This window comes from Tursiops truncatus, chromosome 1 (assembly GCF_011762595.2).
Source record: "Tursiops truncatus isolate mTurTru1 chromosome 1, mTurTru1.mat.Y, whole genome shotgun sequence".
In the NCBI taxonomy this organism is placed as follows: domain Eukaryota; kingdom Metazoa; phylum Chordata; class Mammalia; order Artiodactyla; family Delphinidae; genus Tursiops; species Tursiops truncatus.
The window spans coordinates 161,632,531-161,648,135 of NC_047034.1; the positions used below are offsets into that span (position 1 = coordinate 161,632,531).

Here is a 15,605-nt window from a genome sequence, read left to right on the forward strand (position 1 = left end):
CCACTTCCAAATCTTTTCCCTAAAGTCTGTGTATTTCTAAATAGTATACTTTCTTTTTCTTTTTCGGTATGCGGGCCTCTCACTGCTGTGGCCTCTCCCGCTGCAGAGCACAGGCTCCAGACGCGCAGGCTCAGCGGCCATGGCTCACGGGCCCAGCCGCTCCGCGGCACGTGGGATCTTCCCGGACCGGGGCACGAACCCGTGTCCCCTGCATCGGCAGGCGGACTCTCAACCACTGCACCACCAGGGAAGCCCTAAATAGTATACTTTCTATTCATTTGTAGTTTCAGATATTTTATTTATTTATTTATTTTTAAGAAGATGTTGTGGGTAGGAGTTTATTAATTATTTTTGGTGTGTTGCGTCTTCATTTCTGTGCAAGGGCTTCCTCTAGTTGTGGCAAGCGGGGGCCACTCTTAATTGTGGTGCGCGGGCCTCTCACTATCGCGGCCTCTCGTTGCGGAGCACAGGCTCCAGACGCGCAGGCTCAGTAGTTGTGGCGCACGGGCCTAGTTGCTCCGCGGCATGTGGGATCTTCCCGGACGAGGGCTTGAACCCGTGTCCCCTGCATTAGCAGGCGGATTCTCAACCACTGCGCCACCAGGGAAGCCCCAGATATTTTAGGGACTGCCCCCATACATACACACTTCTCCATCTTCTGACTATAATTTGTCAAAACACTTAACGTTTACATTATTACGACTTTGCAAATATTATTTATAGCTGAGCCATATGGGGTGATTACATTTGTTTTGGGGTAACCAATTCAGGTTGGAGGAGGATGGGAGAAAAGGTAAAATTGAGAATACCTGATGTGTTTGAACACAGAAAAGGGGATTTACACTTCTGATAGCGATATGAACACCGAATAAATGATACTTACGCCAAAAAATTAAGCATGTGAAAAACAAGGCAATTATTAACTACAGGGAACTTTAAAATGTTCAACGGTCATAACAGCAGAGGCTTGTGGGGCCTTTGCTATGTGCCTGAAACTGTTCTAACATATGTAAAGCACCTACAGAGAGCTTTATAACTCTTATGTTCAATACAAGGAAAAGAAACTGAGGTTCTGGGCTCGGGTGGAGGCTGATTTAAATGTGCCACTTGGTAGCTTGGCCTCAAGCTAGACACTTGAACTCTCAGGGACTTTTTCCTGAGGGACAGCAATTCCCACTTCACAAGGCGATCAAATGAGCTATTATTGTATGCAAAGTGCTCGGGCACAACGCCTGGCCCCTTTAAGTCCCAATCCACAAGAGCTGTTATTAAGGATAGGGCACTTTCAACCTGCTATATTGTCAAAAGGGAAAACTTCAGTAAATCTAATCCAACTGGACTTTTTTGGGCGGAGTGGGCGTGGGAAGAGCAGACACACAGGTGCTTCTTCACAAAGAAAATACTAAAATCAAAAGTGTGATTTTTCCCTTCTAAGAAGTCAATTTCTAATCAGGATAGTACATGCATCAAAACTAAAAGTTCAAGGAAAAAAAACAATCACAGAATACATTTTAAGTTATTTTACATCATATTCATTTTTCCAAGAGTCACTGATATGGAAGAATCCTCCTGGTGCTAGTAAAACTTTCCTGCTCTAATATACAAACCTCCTATATCAGCACTGTTCACTGTAACTTTCTGCAGTTATGGAAATGTTCTATAAATTTCTGTATTTGCATAGCCCAGAACCATAGGCGCTAGACACTTCTGACTACTGAGGACTTGAAATGTGGCTAGTGCAGCCGAGGAAGTCCATTTTACATTTTTACAAATTTAAATTAAATGTAAACAGCCACATGTAGGTACTGACCACCATACTGGACAGGTCAGCTCTATATGATTTGGTTGCTCAAATGCCTGTGAAAATCTACATCATTATGCATTAAGTTGTTACTGTGCAGTTAATCATGTTTAATTAGTTATACTAGCTTTTGAAATGATACAGTACATCATTAAACTTAGCATAAGTATTTCTAGAGATGTACTGTACTCAAAAATCTTGGTTTGGGATTAGGATATTAAAAGATCCATCCCATGTCTCACACAATATACAGTATAATTTTTTTAAAAATCCAGTGATTCCTGAAACATAAATACCTAACAAAAATCAATCAACTTTTTTTTATTTGTCTAGAACAGCCACTGTTCCATACAAAAAAAAAAAAAAAACAAAATAAAAAACCCAGCTGACTGGCACACACCAGGACCTCTTGACATCACTGAAGCCCTAGTCTTCACCAGGGCTACAGGCATGGGGTTATTCTGCCCATCCCAACACAGCAGGTGCTCCCTTAAAAAAGCAGGGAGCATGTAGAAAACAAGTGGCCTGTTTTATAAAACTCTAAATTTATTCAAAGTGTTAAAAGATTTCACTCTCCCCTCCAAAATACTTTACATTTAAAAAAAAATCAATATTCTCTTCTATTTTTTCAGCCTCTGTACAAGCTACTGCTTCCCTTTCTGGGGACCAGTCTCTGCCCCTCCAAGCCTCTTCCCTGCCCTCCCTTCACTCTCAATATTGCTGTAAGTTTGCTTATAAAGCCCTCCTTCCCCTCTCCCCGAGGTCCCGCCCTGCAGGCATAGCTTCCTTTCTGGATTTCAGGCCCTTGGCTTGCAGGTGAGGCAGGTTGGATGGGTGGGCAGACAAGGCCTGAAGGGCAGAATGCTTTGTGCTTCTGGGAGAAAGGCTGACTGGCTTTTTTCTTGATCAAGCGGAGGATCACTGTTTTTCTTTTTGCCCCATGGGCACCTGTTCAGGGCCAAATATTTGGCTTGGGGTTGCCCATGGCTGGGTAGCCCTGCCCCTTCTCCAGTTTCCCCAGGCGTAGGTCCATGACAGCTGGGTCTCAGGACGGTACCATTTGTCTGTCTGTGGGTTGTGAAGGACAGGAAGAGTGGCACGTGACTAGAGCAGGGCTTGGCAGAGCCCCGACTTCTCAGAGTATGGGCACCAAACACGCAGGAGAGGAAGTTTTGGTTTTTGATAGGCAAAACCAGGGTCAGCCAGGACCATGGGAAATAGGGATGAGGGGGAAAGGTCTAACCACATAGCTGTGGGGTCAGCAATGTTCCTTCTGATTAAACCCCCCTCCCCTCTTCCATCTATCCCACCCTCATCCTGTAGGTCCCAGGATGATTCCGGGAAAGGAGGGAAAAAAAAGAGAAGCATTCTGTTCTGCTGATGGGAAAAAGGCAGGAGATGACAGAGTACTTGGAGCTAGAAGAGGCCTGCTGGAATATGTAGACATCATGGCTTCCTTGTTCCAGGAGGGAGGTGGGGGGGCCGGAAACCAGGCCCTCAGACGCTTCATCAACTCTGTTCCTTGTCCTTGACTAGTAAGACTGTGTGCTGGCCCCCGCTGGACACAGATAAGACCACACGGTTCTCCAACTGTTTGCCTGTCATCTCCACGGGGCTCCAGACATCCTCTTCCTGTCCTGTGCCCAGCTGGTAGTTGGTGCCCATGCCCCAGGCAAAAACACGACCTACAAAGGACAGAAATACGGGCAGCTGTATCTCCAGGGTCCCAAGCCCCACCTTTCTGTAGTGTGAGAAGCCTGGCACACGAGGGTGGATTTTGGCCTGGGCCTGTGGCAGCCTGGCAACGTCCCAGCCTCCGGGCGTTAAGGGAAGATGGGAGGAAGCAAGGAGATGATGGACAAAGAAGAGCTCTGTCAACCAGAGACCGCAGTCCTTACACACTGCCAAAAACTTCTGCCTGCTCCTAGGCGTGGCATTCAAGGCCCGTCAATCACTGGCCATTTCCCAAACCCCCATATCACCTCCATTCCCAGGACCACCTGCCTTTGAGACTGCTCTGGATGCCCTCCTTTGCTTATCATAAAGGACTGAACCTTCACGGTGCAGTACAAGCCCCACTTCCTCAGGAACTCTTCCCAGATAATCCCAGGTCAAGCACCTCTGCCAGCCGGATTTCTCAAGGCCTCCATGGCTGTTCCACTCAGGCTTTGGTGACCACTTGTCCACACCCTCCTCTGCTGTACTTGCCAGGACCCCAACTACTAACCCCTCTTTCTCTAATAAAATTCTAAGTACAACCCCCTGGGAAGCCGGCACCTACCAGGTTGTAAATAAAAAGGGTCACCATGGTATAAAATGTAAACAGAAGCCTGAGTTAGGAGTCTGGAGACATGGGTTCAAGTCCTACTGCTTGTCTGGGCCTCAGTGATATATCTCCCTTTGCTGTTTTTCTCCTCTACAGAACAAATCACTTCTATTAAAATAACGTGTTTACCCATTTTGTCATCAAAGCCAGAGCTTCTGACAATCAGGCCAAAAGCAACATCACCACAAACAGTGTTCTCCACACCTCAGCTCCATCTGATGGTGGACATCAGAGGCTACTGGGCACTTCGGTAAGAACCACGACCACCAGACTCCAACCAGACCGACTGTGGGCAGCCCCACTCACCATCCTTGGTCACAGCATATCCCACAGAGGCCCCACAAGCCACCGAGGAGACGGCGGGCAGCCTGGAGATGAGGGTGGGTACGCTCTTCTCCTCGGCACCTTCCCCAAGGCCCAGCCGCCCATACTCAGCCCGGCCCAGGCTGTATGCTCTTCCTGTGGAGGAGGCAGAGAGACGAGGAGTAGCAGAGGGCATGCTCCGGGTAGGCCATTTAGCACTTATATCTGTGGGAGCTGGTCCCCCATTCATAGGGTGGTGAGGTCTGAAGTGTCCTTTTCAGTTTTGGGGGAGGCCTGGGAGAACCCCCCCCAGGCCCTCATTGAACTCACACGTGGAAGAACACCAGGACGCTGGGGGACGGGGGCGACCCTCGTGGACCCACAGCCAGCCCAGTCCATGGAGCAGGCCCAGGTTCCGAGCACCGCGATCTCCAGTGTGTGGCCAGGCCTGTGCCCAGGGAACACTCCACCTCCAACCCAGAGATGGACCAGGAGGCCCTACCTTCTGAATCCATGCAGACTGTATGGTGCTGGCCACCAGAGAAGCCCACCCAGGACTTCGTGGAGTTCTTGAAGGATGTCAGGTTCTGAGGTACAAAGCAAGATTCTGTGCCTGGGGTTCCTGGGGGAAGAGGCCAGGACAGAGCTGTCAGGCGTGAGGGTGTCCAAGGAGCTGCCTTCTTCTTCCCCTCCCAGTGTGGCCCCCACCCCACACCAGGGTATTTATATTCTCATTTTACAGATGAGAAAACTGAGGCTCTGAGGGGTTAGGTGACCCCACCAAGGGTGCACAATGAATGAGGGGTGGAGGCAGGACTGGAGCCCAGGTCACTCTGGGAGACCCTGGACGATGGGCTTGGGACTCACCTAGCTGATGGTAGTTGGAGAGGCCAAAGCCATATACATGGCCCTCAGAGGAGATGGCAAAGGTGAAGTAGGCACCACAGAAGGCATCCTGGAATCTGACATGGCCCCGGCTTCCCCTGGATTTCAGCATCACACACCTGGGGACCAGGAGTCGTTCTGCAGGCAGAGAGCAGGCCAGGGTCAGTGGCAGACACACACAGCCTCTCCTCTCTGCCCCATCTGTTTCTCCTTCACTGCTAAAGCCCTCGCAGGGAGGCTAGGCAGGGACTCTTGTCCCTATTATACAGAAGAGGAAACTGAGGCCAGGAGAGTCCAAGTGCCTCACTCAGACTCTCACAGCCACAGGGGTAACATTTACCTGGAACTTACCATGTGCCAGACAGTCTTTTATGCAAACTCATTTAACTTCACAACAAACCAGTGAGGTAGGTTTAGAGGTAGGTGGGTTTAGAGATGAGGAAACTATGTCCAGGGGCCCACAGCCAGTAGCTGGTAGAGCCACGATTCAAACCTGGGGTAGTCTGGCTCTAGAATCTGAGTCCTTAACTACCACCGCACGTCCACCTGATACAAGCCTGAACACAGAGAATCCCTTCTACCTCTGACCTTCACCGGGGGTGGCTTGCCAACTTGCCCCGCCAGAGGGACCTAAGCCACCTACCGAGGCCCTGCCGGCCACCACGATTAGCAAATAATTCAGGCACGCGGCCCAGTTGGCCCTGCTCCCCGCAGCCCAAAGTACAGAGGTCGCCATCAACTGTCAGCATCACCAAGTGGTCGTTTCCTGAGGGTGAGAGGAAGGCAAGGGATGCAGGGCTTGTCTGTAAGGGCCAAGGCTGGGCCAGCCCCCCAAAAAGGTTCTCCAACTCCTGCCCAGAGTGAGTACCTGCAGACTCACCTGAGGCCACCTTCACCACGGGCGTACTCAGCTGCACCTGCACAGGCACCATGCTCTTTTTCATGGGCTCCAAGAGCCCGATCACACCATTATTGTCCTGGAAGGGAGGGGCGGAAGAGTTTTCAGCCAGTTCTTCCTGCCTCATACCAGCCAGATCCAGCTTTGCAGTCAGCCACGGAGCTGTCTGGTGAAGGGCACTGGTGCCAGATGGAGATGGAGAAGTGGGCAGGAGCCAGGCCACATAGTGCAATACTTACGAATGAAATCATACATGGTCTGTGAATTGCATTAAAATAACAAAGGAGTTGGGGAACGGAAGGGAGTAAAGATGAAACAAGTTTGGTCATAAGCTGATAATTGTTGGGGCAAGCAGATAGAGTTCAATATAGTATTCTGCTTACTTTTATGTGTTTGAAATTATCAATAAAAAAATTTAAAACCAGCCCCAATGAGGAAACATCAGATTCCTTTATTTTTGACATTTCAAAATAAATTGAATACTAAAGTACCAAAAACAATTTTAACGCTGTATCTGCTTTTTAAACCACACTCTCCTGTCCTGGAAGTTCTGAGATGTGCCCCCAAACCCCTGAGAAGTGTGGAAGAAGGCTGGGAAGGCGGGGGGGAGGTTGAAGGCAGGGAGATGGGTTAGTAGGCTTCCTGGCTTAGCCTCAGCCCAAAGGCATCCTTGACCCACCCCTTTCCCAAGACGCACACATCATAACATCAGAGTCCAGGGAACAGCAGTGGTGTGGACAGGCCTGGATGAAGAAGCCAGAAACCTGGGTCTGGGCCCAAGCTCAGCCCAGGGCCTTGATTTCCCCAGTAAGTAAAACAGGGGTCTCATGATGGGTTATCTTTGGGGCCCCACCAGTTAATTCTGCCCACCAGCCCCCATGACGTCTTCCAGACCCAGTCTTACCCGGAAGGAGCCCCAAAGGAAGACACGGCCATCCTCGGTGAGGGCCGCTGTGTGACTGTCTCCTGCTGACACCTGTACCACCTTCTCTTGCAGTTCCACTTTCCCAGGGACCATCTCTGAGCCCTCCACTGATGTGTCCCTTCCCAGGGCACCCTCATCATTGCAGCCGAAGGAGTAGACCTGTGCCCAGGATGCCCCCATTAGTGCAAGGCCTGGCCTCTCCGTCCGTTCTTGTTTAGGCCAATCCCTGCTTGTCTAGCCAGCTCCATCTCCACAGAGTAATGCGTGTGGTTCAAAGCTCCTTCCCCAAGCCCCCTACTAACCCCAGGCCCTGTCCCATCCTGTGCCACGCCCAACCTACCTGGCCACTTTTGCTTAGACACACAGTGTGCATGCCCCCAGCCTCAGCTTGCACGATGTCCTCTAGAATGGGCACCAGGGCTGGCTTCTTCCTCTCCATCACATTCTCGCCCAGCCCCAGCTGGCCCACGTCGCCCTGGCCCAGCGTCAGCACCAAACCCGGTTCTGTGTTGTGGGACCTATGTGAGACTGAGGGGTGAAGGAGACAGCCCCTGAGTGTGTAGGATGATGGGAGAGAGAAGAGGTCACTGCACAGGCTCTGTGATCACACAGACCTGGGTTCAAGCCCCTGCCCTGCCACAGACCATCTGACCTCTCCAAGCCTAAGTTTCCTCATCTGTGAAACGAGGATAACAAAAGTACTTATCTCATAGGGTTTTTGTGCAGATTAAAAACTGATCACATTATTAATGTGAGTGGAAGGAAATGGAAACGAGACACTCAATATCGGCAAATGAATCTTGGTGGAGAGGGCTAAAGAACAGTGGGGACACAAGCTAGTTTTCCTGATAGGTTGTTCTTGGTCGGGAACCATACTATCAGGGCATAATAACGTCTACCCCTTTACCGACTGCTTACTAGTGTTAGACTGCCTTGCAGCCCCTCACATTATGCTAGAGACCTTCCATTCTTAGGATCCCACTTTACAGAAAAGGGAACAGAGTCTCAGAGAAGGTCACAGAATAATTAGTAGAGTTTGCAGTGCATCCTCAGGCTGTGACTTAACCCCTGGACATAGGTACACTGACCCGCACTCCGCTCCTATGTGGGAGCGGACAGGCAGCTGAAAAGGAAGGGGTAGGAGTTAAGAGCCCGCACAGGCTTTTGCAGAGAGGAACACGCCAACCAGTGTGCGGCACAGGGCCATCTGGTGGCCAACAGCGACCGCCCGTAGCCCCGGACAGCCAATGGCGTCCAGCCCCTCCCCCTGGGGGTGTGGCCAGGCTGCCAGGTCTGCTGCGGCTGCGCAGAGGGTGTGGGTGCGCTGGGCAAGCAGCCACCTGGTCGGGCTTTCTGGTCAGGAGGGCTCGGCCCGCAGGCACCTTGGCAGGAGCGGGCGCCTGGAACGCGGCGGGAGGCAACGACCCTCACTGCCTGGTTACCAGGGTCTGCAAAAGACAGACAGTGTCTGAGTGTGGGTCCATATTCCCCCCTCCCAGATTGGGGGTGGCTCTCTCTCCTCCCTGACTCTCTCCAGGGTCTAAGGAGAGAGGAGACCACAGCCACCTCCCTCCAGTGCTACCAGGACATGATCTCATTTTCCTCAGGACAGCCCAGTGAGGTTGCCCATTTTATGAATGGGGTAGTAGTCCAAGCTCAGTGAGGTTAGTGATTTGCTCAAAGCTATATGTAGCTAGAAAGTGGCAGAGCCAGGACTTGAACCCAGTCTGGAGGTCAATGGTCTTAACCATGATGCATTACTGCCTGGGGCAAAGCCCTAGGGTCTAGTTTTTTGCCAGTATCTGAGTGCTTTTAGGCAAGTCTCTGCCCCTTTAAGATTCCCAGAGGGTGGGATTCAGTGAGCTACAGGAGACTCTCCAGCTGGGTGGAGTTCCTGGACTTCCAGGCCCCTCAGCTTCAAATCTCAGGGAGCCCAGTTCCAGATTCTGGGGGTGCCAAGAGGCCACCCATACTGAAGTAGAGGCCAAGGCCAACTTACCCTTCACCTTCTTGCTTTTGGGGAGGGCATCTTCGGGGGGTGACCTTCTCTTAGTTATACGCTTGGGTGGCATCTTCCTGTCCTGAAAAACCCAGGCAAATACTCCATGTCAGAAATGGCAATCATTTTCCTGCTCTAATTAGGCAATATTCATCAAAAACTCTAAAAAAAAAAGTGAGAAGAAATGCCCAGCAATTCCACTTCTCAGAATTTATCTGAGAAGAACCAAATAATAAATACACCCAAAGATTAGGATCCACAAATATTCTCTACTGTATTCTTCATAACATTAAAAAAACAACAAAAAATGGAGCAACCCATACACTCAGGAGTAGGGGACTGGCTAGATAATATGTGGTATACTGATGATAAAACAGGACGAAGCCATTAAAAGTGATGCTTTCCGAGATTTATTTACTGAATCATTGCCAAGTAATATAAACAGATTGAAAAACAGCCCATCATCCTATTTGTGGAAAAGAAAAAGCATACACATATAAAAATGTGTGGAAGGAAATACATTCAATATTGGTAATGGTAACCTCTGGAAAATGGGATTATGGACAACTTCTACTTCTTTCTTTGTAGTTTACCTATATTATCGAAGCTACAAGAAACATTACATGTATTTTTAAAATTTTATTATAAAAAATTAAAACATTGAAGAACATTAAGTGAAGTATCCCTCACAACTCCTCCCAACCCCAACATAACCACTAGTAACTTTGGTTATACATAAGTGCCATAATCAGACCACACACACACAAAGCTGTTCTCATTAAATAAAAGCACACCAAACCATCTGCGCCCTTTGATCCAAAATGCCACCACTCCTGGGAGGAACTGGGCTTTCCTCTAAGCAGTCCAACAAGAGACAAACACTGTATACACACTCACACAAACAGACGGTGTTACAAAAGGGGGAAAGGAAATCACCTATGGGTGACAAGAAGGGCTGTTGCACCTAGCACGATCCCGGGCAGCTGAAAGCCTCAGCCCTGAGCCCTTCACTCCTTAAACTAACTGCTGCTGCCTTGTCTCCTCAAGACCTCTGAGAACTGACTTTCTCCGCGGCTATCTCAATTCCAATCCAGCCCAAATTGTGTCGAAAGCCTTTTCTCCCCCACATAAGCAGCTTTGGAAATAAATCTTTATTGAGCCCTGGTCTTTAAGGTTGTGAAAGACAGTTCAGTTGTCTAAGCCTCAGGCTCCCAAACTCTAATGAGGGCAATTCGCAGCTACCCAGATGCAAAAGTGGTAGAGCAAGTGGTGGTTAAGAGGAGCCAGAATATGTGCTCAGCTGCTTTCTGGCTGTTTGACCTTGGACAAAGTTATTTAATCTCTTCATGATTCAGTTTCCTCCTCAGTAAAACGGGGATAATAATAGTACTCACACCCTGTTGTGATGTCTATGACTAATTGAGCTAATACTGTAAAAGTAATAACATAGTAAGTGCTCAATAAATCAATGCTGGTGTTATAACACCTAGGGTCTGTCCCAGGTGCTGCTCAGGCACAGCTCTAATCTAATCTAACCCACCTCTCCTCCATTCTACGGAAAAGGGATGCAGACTCTACCCAAGGCTACAAATGGAAAGAGAACTCCAAGAGACCTTCTCAGGCTCCTCTGTGGGCCTAAACAGCACCCCATTCTTCCTCCCTCCCTCCCTTCCTTTCTTCCAGTAGGTCCTAGAGCCTCAGCCTCTCCAGCTCCGCATTCCATGGTATATGAACACAAAGGGAGTGGCCTGGAATTTCCAGGCCATTTCTGCTGACTATCCTGGGGGAAGAGAACAAAGTACCGAAGATGGCGAAATAGCCAAAGGCCTACAATCCGTCAAGGCTGTGTAGGTTGAGCCTCTGCAGGCTGAGCTTCTACAGGTTGTGACTGGCCCAGTTTTGACTCTGTTGAGGCAGTTCTGTGTTTCACCCAACTTCTATTCTCCCGGGGTTGAACTCCTCCCCTCCAAGTAGCCTCTTTGAAACCCCTTTTCCCACATTAGAAATGCACATTCCTTAGGATAAAGGGAATTGGATTCATCTGCCAGAGCTGTGGTTTGTTCAACCCTGCTTCTGTGACCATGGTTGACCTCTATGGAAGCTTTTTTTTTTTTAAATTTATTTATTTTATTTATTTACTTTTTTCTGCGTTGGGTCTTCGTTGCTGCGCGCGGGCTTTCTCTAGTTGCGGCGAGCGGGGGCTACTCTTTGTTGCGGTGCGCGGGCTTCTCATTGCAGTGGCTTCTCTTGTTGCAGAGCATGGGCTCTAGGCGCACGGGCTTCAGTAGTTGTGGTACGCGGGCTTAGTTGCTCCGCGGCATGTGGGATCTTCCCAGACCAGGGTTCGAACCTGTGTCCCCTGCATTGGCAGGCAGATTCTCAACCACTGCGCCACCAGGGAAGTCCCTCTCTAGCAGCTTTAACCTCTCTGAGCTGTACCCTCATCTGTAAAAAGGGAGGCAATGACCACTTCCAGGGCTGTTGTCAAGACTAAATGAAGCACTTCCCTGCTGGTGCAGTGATTAAGAATCCGCCTGCCAATGCAGGGGACACGGCTTCGATCCCTGGTCCGGGAAGATCCCACATGCCGCGGAGCAACTAAGCCCGTGCGCCACAACTACTGAGCCTGTGCTCTAAAGCCTGCAAGCCGCAGCTACTGAGCCCACGTGCCACAACTACTGAAGCCCGTGTGCTTAGAGCCCGTGCTCCGTAACAAGAGAAGCCACCGCAATGAAAAGCCCACACACCACAACAAAGACTAACCCCCGCTTGCCGCGATCAGAGAAAGCCCGCGCCCAGCAACGAAGACCCAGCACAACCAAAAAAAAAAAAAAAAAAAAAAAGACTGAATGAAATGTTTGTAAAGGACTTTGGAGTGCCAAGCACACAGTAAGTACTCAATACGTGGCAGCATGTACTCATTCATTCCATGAATGCCTATTACCACTGCCAGGTGTAGCAAGGAAAAAGAAAACTAACCCTCTCCCTGTTCTCATGGAGCTTAATTCTAGTGGGAAAGACACACACACACACACACACACACACACACACACACACACACAGAGTATTATTACAGATGGTGTTGTGTGAAGGATAGGCAAGGCACAACACTGTAAACGTACTTAATGCCACTGAACTATATACAATTAAAAATGGTTAAAATGGTCAATTTTATGTTATGTGTATTTTACCTCAGTAAAAAAAAAAAAGCGAGAAAAACTGGGACGGGGGAGGAGATATAGGTCAGATAGGTAACATTTGGGCTAAGGCTTGAAATACTAGCAAGAGAAAGCTAGCAGGGGAAGACCCGGACAAAAGCATGTGATGTGCTCAGGAACCTGGGGAGGCCAGCAGGGCTGTAGGTGGACAGCGATGGATCACATGGCACAAGGGGAGCAGGCGACGGATCGTACAAGGCCTAGTAGGGAAAACAGAAGAGTTTTAAGAAAAATGTCTTAACGATTGTTCTGGCTACTGTAGAGAAAATGCAGTGGTTTGGAAGAGGAGGAGATTGCAGGCATCCAAATGAGAGAAGTCACCGACTTGATTTGGTCTGAGGCAAGAGAGAAAAGTAGACAAAACAGATCAATTTAGGAGACAGGCTTGCTTTGCTGGCGGATTAGATGTGGGGAATGAGGGTGAGGGAGGAAGCCAGAATGACTTTTTCATCCTAAAATACCCAGCCTCCCTGATCCCCCATGAACTTGGCCAAACACAAGGACCCCCAGGCTTTGGCTTAAGTGAATAAGTAGATGGTCGACTTCCAGTTACTGAGAACACTGTGGGACAAACAGGAGAGGAGAGACTGAGAGGTCCACCTCACCAGGCGTTTTTGTTAAGTGTGAAGTGCGTGGGAGCAGACCAAGAAGGGATGTTAGGTAGGCAGAGCTGGATGGGTTAAGGAGTGTGGGACGTAACAGGTATCCACTGTTTCTTGTACCCCTGGCCAGGTTGCCAGCCAGTTCACTGTGTCCAGGGCCCTGTCCCGCCAAGGGCATATTTCCCGTCAGTTCATCAGAATGACCTGTACCAGTTAGCTGTGCTGGGGAGGGAGACTGTGTAGTAGCATGGAAAAGTACTTACAGCCAGAAGTGAGAAAAAAGGGAACAGAATAATATCAGCACATTGCTGCTGATGTTGGGTTGACCTGTGGGCAAGGCCTGGGGTGGAGAAAAATAAAGGCTATATGAGGTATTTGGTGTCATGGGTCATTAACCAAAAAAAAAAAAAAGTGTTAGTGTGGGTTGGAACAGACCCAGGCAATATCTCCTTAGCCACCTGTGTTTTGGGCTAATATTCTGGGGCATCTCACTGCAAGCTAACCACACTGATCCCACTTTACAGATGAGGAAACTGAGGCTCAAAAAGGTAAAGTGTCTTACCCAAGACTGGACGAGGAAATCAAGATCCGTACCAAGTACCTAGTCACTCAGACCCCAGGGCTGGTGCCCCTACCTACTTCCTCCCCACACTCCCCAGTCCCTCAGCCTGTCTGAGAACTCTCCCTCATACTCTCTCCCCCAGAAAAGACAGAAGCTTGTCTCTCATCTCCCTACTGCCCACCCCCATCGCCATCCCGCTCTACAAGCCATTCATGATCTTTTTAAACCTCAAACCTGAAACAAGCTGCTTCCTTGCTCAGACTCCTCAGTGGCGCCCTCTGCCCACATTTCTTAACCTGGTACTAAAGACCCCCAGGGTCTAATACTAACACTTCTGGCCTCCTACCTTATCTGTCACATCGTCCCTTCTCTTCTCACACAATCTTAGACTGCCTACTATTCTCTCCATACCACGTGCATCTCTGTACCATCCCATCCCTATCCGACTAGAAGAAGTTCTGCTCAAAGTCACCTCCATTGGTAAGCCACCTCTGATCCCTCTCTCAATCCTAAAGGAATCATTCTCACAGAGAAATTAGGGCAGACTTTTAGATCACGATTATTTAAATTTACCTGTCTATCCACCATATCAATCTGCTCCTTAAAATGAGTCTCTCTGGGACACTGGTCTCGCCTACTTTCCACATGCCAACAACCTTTAACTTCTCACAACAAGCTGAAGAAGGCACTGTCACTCCTATTTCACAGTTGAGGGAACTGAGGCTCAGAGAAGTCAATTTACTTGCTTAAGTTCATACCATCAGAAAGGAGAGCCAGGAATAGAATCCAGGTATACCTGATAATTAAAAACAAAAACAAAACAAGAATGGTTGGCTAAAGGCAGGCCGTGATCCAGGCAGGGGTCAAGGCAGCCTGGACAGGCCTCCCCAGGATCCTCTATGAGCTTGGCCAAAGGCAAGGAGCAGAGGGCAGCAGCCTGCTGAGGGGGACAGGATAGCGAGAGCAGAGAGGAGCTCGGAGGCAGCTAGGGCCTGGGAGGGTGGGCCACGTAGGTGACAAATCTGCTGAAAGATGTATGGAAGGACGACGGGTACAACTCCATGCTGTGGTGAAGAGAGCACTGGCTTTCAAGTCCAACACACCTGAGTTCCCTTTGAGCCTGACAGTCTTCATCTCTCAAACAGAGGACTCCAGGCACTGCAGGGTGCTGCTGTGAGCAATCGCCGAGGCAGGGTGGAAGATGAGAGGGCACCTTCTAAAAGGTGGAGCCCTGTACCCATGACCCACCTGCATATCCTCTACCGTACACATCAGTCCTTTGACAGACTCCCTCTCTAACCGCTCTGGGTGTATTTTCTTAGCCAGACACTGAGTACCTGGGCTAAGAATAAGTAGTAGTCTTTTGTCCCTACCCTGCACTCCCCAACAGACAAACACAGCTTCCATCTTCAAGGAGTTTACAGTCTGGGAGAAGAGTGAGATACAATCCAGTAAGTCAGATACAGAGACAACTTCCACCAATAGGCACCTAAGGTGTGCCAGCCTCTCCTAGAACATTCACACCTGCCCTTGGAGGTGTGATCATCCTGGCTTTACAGATAAGAAAGTAGAGGCTCAGAGGAAGGTGCCCCAGGCCACATAGAGGTGGGATGACAGCCCAGGTCTCCCAACCACTCACCACTAGGACGAGAGCATCCCCCCTCCCCACTTCTCTCTGGGCCTCAGTTTCCTCATTTGGTGAATGAAGGCACAGCAGACTAGACAGTCTACCAGGGCCGTGGTGTTCCTGCAGTGACCTGCTGTGACCTCATCTCTGCAAAGGGAGACAGAGCCCTCTCTGACCACAGCAGCTGTCCTCACCCACCCCGACATCAGGAGACAGACACTTGCCCACCAGACGCAATGGCTAAAGAATCTCTTTGTGAGAAAAGTCCCCAGGAGGGATGGAAAAAGATATTCCATGCAAATGGAAAGCAAATAAATCTGGAGCAGCAATACTCATATCAGATAAAATAGACTTTAAAATAAAGAATGTTACAAGAGACAAGGAAGGACACTACATAATGATCAAGGAATCAATCCCAGAAGAAGATATAACAATTATAAATATATATGCACCCGACAG

General features: G+C 49.3%; 1 protein-coding gene across 12 annotated transcripts in view; it reads right to left on the reverse strand.

The window, feature by feature from the left end:
• Window positions 1-1,417: 1,417 nt before the first annotated feature.
• The window catches only part of RCC1 (regulator of chromosome condensation 1), a 31,471-nt gene continuing 17,283 nt past the window's right edge, over window positions 1,418-15,605 (reverse strand). For 5 of the 12 annotated variants that reach the window (XM_019938303.3, XM_073793320.1, XM_033839549.2 and 2 more), the window contains 10 exons: window positions 9,138-9,219; window positions 8,479-8,586; window positions 7,479-7,666; window positions 7,118-7,297; window positions 6,196-6,292; window positions 5,959-6,081; window positions 5,298-5,453; window positions 4,933-5,052; window positions 4,434-4,586; window positions 1,418-3,486 (listed from right to left, as the gene is read on the reverse strand). In XM_019938303.3, the coding sequence (XP_019793862.2) occupies window positions 3,311-3,486; window positions 4,434-4,586; window positions 4,933-5,052; window positions 5,298-5,453; window positions 5,959-6,081; window positions 6,196-6,292; window positions 7,118-7,297; window positions 7,479-7,666; window positions 8,479-8,586; window positions 9,138-9,219 (1,383 nt within the window). In that variant the 3' untranslated portion in view covers window positions 1,418-3,310. Of the gene's footprint in view, window positions 3,487-4,433; window positions 4,587-4,932; window positions 5,053-5,297; window positions 5,454-5,958; window positions 6,082-6,195; window positions 6,293-7,117; window positions 7,298-7,478; window positions 7,667-8,478; window positions 8,587-9,137; window positions 9,220-14,092; window positions 14,251-15,605 lie in introns of those variants that run through there. The other 7 variants (XM_019938312.3, XM_019938316.3, XM_019938314.3 and 4 more) reach the window with 5 other exon arrangements.